The sequence below is a fragment of the Arachis ipaensis genome, chromosome B01 (genome assembly GCF_000816755.2).
Source record: "Arachis ipaensis cultivar K30076 chromosome B01, Araip1.1, whole genome shotgun sequence".
NCBI classification, from domain to species: Eukaryota; Viridiplantae; Streptophyta; class Magnoliopsida; order Fabales; family Fabaceae; genus Arachis; species Arachis ipaensis.
In genome coordinates, this window is record NC_029785.2 from 133,377,562 (window position 1) to 133,381,145 (window position 3,584).

At 27.7% G+C, this 3,584-nt stretch overlaps 1 protein-coding gene across 1 annotated transcript in view; it reads right to left on the reverse strand.

Moving 5' to 3' along the window:
- The window catches only part of LOC107620252 (axial regulator YABBY 5), a gene marked incomplete at its 3' end in the record, with an annotated part of 1,442 nt that continues 1,165 nt past the window's right edge, over positions 3,308-3,584 (reverse strand). Inside the window, 1 exon segment of the mRNA XM_016322444.2 lies at positions 3,308-3,427. Within this exon segment, the coding sequence (XP_016177930.1) occupies positions 3,308-3,427 (120 nt within the window).

A 3,584-nucleotide genomic window follows, 5' to 3' on the forward strand; every position in this document is an offset into this window, starting at 1 on the left:
TATATAATAATAATAACTAATTTTAATCTTTAGTTTATGAATCAAATGAACGTCACTTATACTATGCATAATAACCATCCGGATACCAGGGATACCCATCCGGATACCAAGGATAATAAACATCTCATGTTATAAAAAGTTAATTTTGGGTTCACCAAGGTTCGAACCCTTGACCTTCCGCATCTGGAATTCTTATACCATATCCTGAAACCACTCATCCCAAAAGCGTAACTTGACAAGACAATGTAACACTAATAATAATATCTCTAATACTTTCCAAACCTTCATTGTACATATTGTACGCTTAGGTCATTGGCTCCCTATACTTTCTCTAATAATAATAAACTAGCTTTTAACATGTTACATCTAAATAGCCATTAAAAAAAGTGAATTTTGATTAAACAATAGACACTACGGTAACATTAAACAATTCTTTAAATAGTTAAAAACTAGGCACTTTTTAAAAAAGAAAACGAACTAAAGCTTTTCCCCCTCAACTTCTGTTAATTGTTGTGAACAATTCTCTTGAGATTCTAGGTCATTTTAAAGTTTATCAAAGATGTGAAAGTAAAATGGACGACTTTATATTTTAAAAAATAAAATAAAATATCCCATAAAAACAAATGTCATAAATAAACATACCCAAAATATATTTATGTGAGAACAATAATATAACTTTCACATACTAATTAAGATTCAATTTTATTATGTGATGATATGTTTTATCTGTTGTCTGTGATTAAGGGACAACAGCACATCTAGGATGGTGGCCAATAATCAATAATATATATAATAAATAATTTTTATAGTAATATTTTTTTAATAAAAATATTATATATATTCTAAAAATTATATATTATTTAATTTATTTTTAATATATATTTTATATTTTTATATATTTTATATAAAAATAGTTAATTTGGTAACTAATTTTTTTATATATACGTAGCATATTTATTTTTTCAAACAATATATATAATAATGATCTGCAAAAGTGGCTGCTTCATTTTTAGTGCTTTATTTCATCAAAGATTCCTGTGCATATGTTGTAATATATATAATGGAAGATGCCATAATGCCAAAATGGTGGTCCATGAATTCCTTTTCTAAAAGGCATTCGTTAATTTATGAGTTGGAGTCTATCTACTTGTACTCAGTAGGATCCAATCTTTTCTTTGGATATTTTACTTTAATTTCAAAAGTAGATTTCATGAAAAATATAATAATTATATGTATAAATTAATAAAGAGAATATACCAAAGAAATTAAAATAAAAAGAATTCCCTCTCCCTCGCATGCACTGAGAACTGCTCCAATAAATTGATCAACAATCACACTTTTATGACAAAATGTTCAAACTCAATAAAACAGTATGTATAGTACATCGATTGGTTGGAAATTAAAGCTATCATCCCTTCAAACGAAGAATGTTTGTCTCACCAAAAATGGAACAACGTTTCATGTCTTTTAGCTTCCACATATATTATTCTTAATTCATTATATCTCAAGCTTGTGTAAATTAATAGTAAACCGTATAAGCATTTCATTTATCCATCATTAAGAAATTCCATTAATTAATTAGATTACCCTTATGAAAGTTTAGGACTTCCATTTTATTTTGAAGTTATATATACGCCTTCCCGAATTGTAGTTAACAGTGTGTTTGCATATCCAGGTATTTTATTTAACCTTTTCTTTGCATATTTATAAATAACAAAAAATATTTTCAGTTTCTTTTATTAAAAAAAAAAAACAAGATAGCTTTTGATTAAACTTAAATTTCAGTATTTTTCAACTAAATGAAAAATTAAACTGTAAAAGCTTTTCTCTAAAAAATAAGAAAATAAATAAACAAACTCTAAGACGCTTTTGGAGTGTGATTTCATTATTTTCTGTTTTTACTTTTAATATTTTTCTATAATTTTGTAGAAAACAGAAAATAATAAATAAAACAAAAAACATAATTTTATTTTTTTATTATTATATTTTTTTTTACAAAATCCTAAAAACATTCAAAAAGAAAACATAAATAAAAACATAAACCAGCCTAAATCTTCTATGATCATGCAACCATTGTTTTGAATATAATCTTTGATAATATTGCTTTATCTTTATGTATATACTATATAATGCTTTAGTTTTAACAAACAAATATAAGAGCCTCTTTTCTTCATATCCTCCCATCTCCTGACATAGAAGCACATTTATAATTGAAAGATTTAACAAATAATCAAGCAAGTTTTTATTTTCTAGTAAATTGAGAAATAGAGTTTGTTATATTTATTTTCTGACAAAAATAATGAACTAGTGTGATAATAATATATACAGTAAGATTGCTCATTTTCCTTTATAATTATGAAGTTTACGTGATAATAATGGTATTGTTTGAAATATGTTTACTCTTATAATTATAATCGAAACGTTTATTTTTTTTTTTTATCGAAATAGAGATAAATTCCAAGAAATAATGAATTATTTGAACATGTAATCAGCTATAACAAGAAGGTTGAAGTTGTAATATATAGTAAAATATATATATGATGACAAGGGAAAATTAAATAGCATTCATACTTGAAATTAAGTAAAATCATCTTGAACAAGTGGAGTAAATAGTACATACACTACTAATACAAGAAGAAGAAAACAACAACGAGTTAATTAAATATAATATTGTCCTTAAGTATCATAATAATAAGTCAGGACCATATTTTCCTTACTTGACATACAGACTCACATGAAACTGAAATCCTTCATCACCCTCCATCATAAATATATATTGAAGATCATAGCCTTATATTATATATGTAGATTCATTTATTCAACAGTGCAGGTGCAGCCCTTGACATCAAATGCTTCTCAGAGGCCTGAAAGATTCGAAATTTGGAATCAAACGAAATGAGATTATTATAATAAATTTGGATCCTTTTTGTATATACGTGATAGTATATGGAGGGTTAGGGTTTAGGAGAGGAGTGTAGATAGTAAAAAGTGTGAAAAAGAGAAAGAGAAAAAGTGTGTATAGTATATAGGTTCCTTGGTTATGGCGGCTGCAGGTATAGTAATAGCTTCCACCACTAGTGAAGCTAGCTAGGACCAATTCAATTCGATTTTGTTACACACAAAGACAAAAACTTATCTACCTGAGAGAAAGAGAAAGAGAGAGAGGGCTTCGATTTTCTCAAAAGGAATAAATAACAACATCGCAGAAACCCTAGAAAGTTAGGTAGCTAGGAATTAGGATCCTGAATTGAAATCAAATCAAGAGAAATTGAATTAAAAGCAGGTTTCATTGAATGAAGAGAGAGACCTGAAGATCTTGCCATGAGAGTGATTGAAAGGCCGCAGCCATGTTTACGGACCAGAGATTGGTGCAGTGACCGCATCGAACCGTTACCATGTCGAACAAGCTGCTGCATGGAACGCTCACCTGAATTCAATGAAGAAGATGATGATTAAGAAGATTCGGAGGTTTTAATTTTCTTCATGAGGCTTATTTTTATGTCTATGACTTTTCTTTGACTGCAAAAAAGGAAAAGTCCATAACAATAGATGGAGACCTCACTCTATCTATCATAAACAACCCC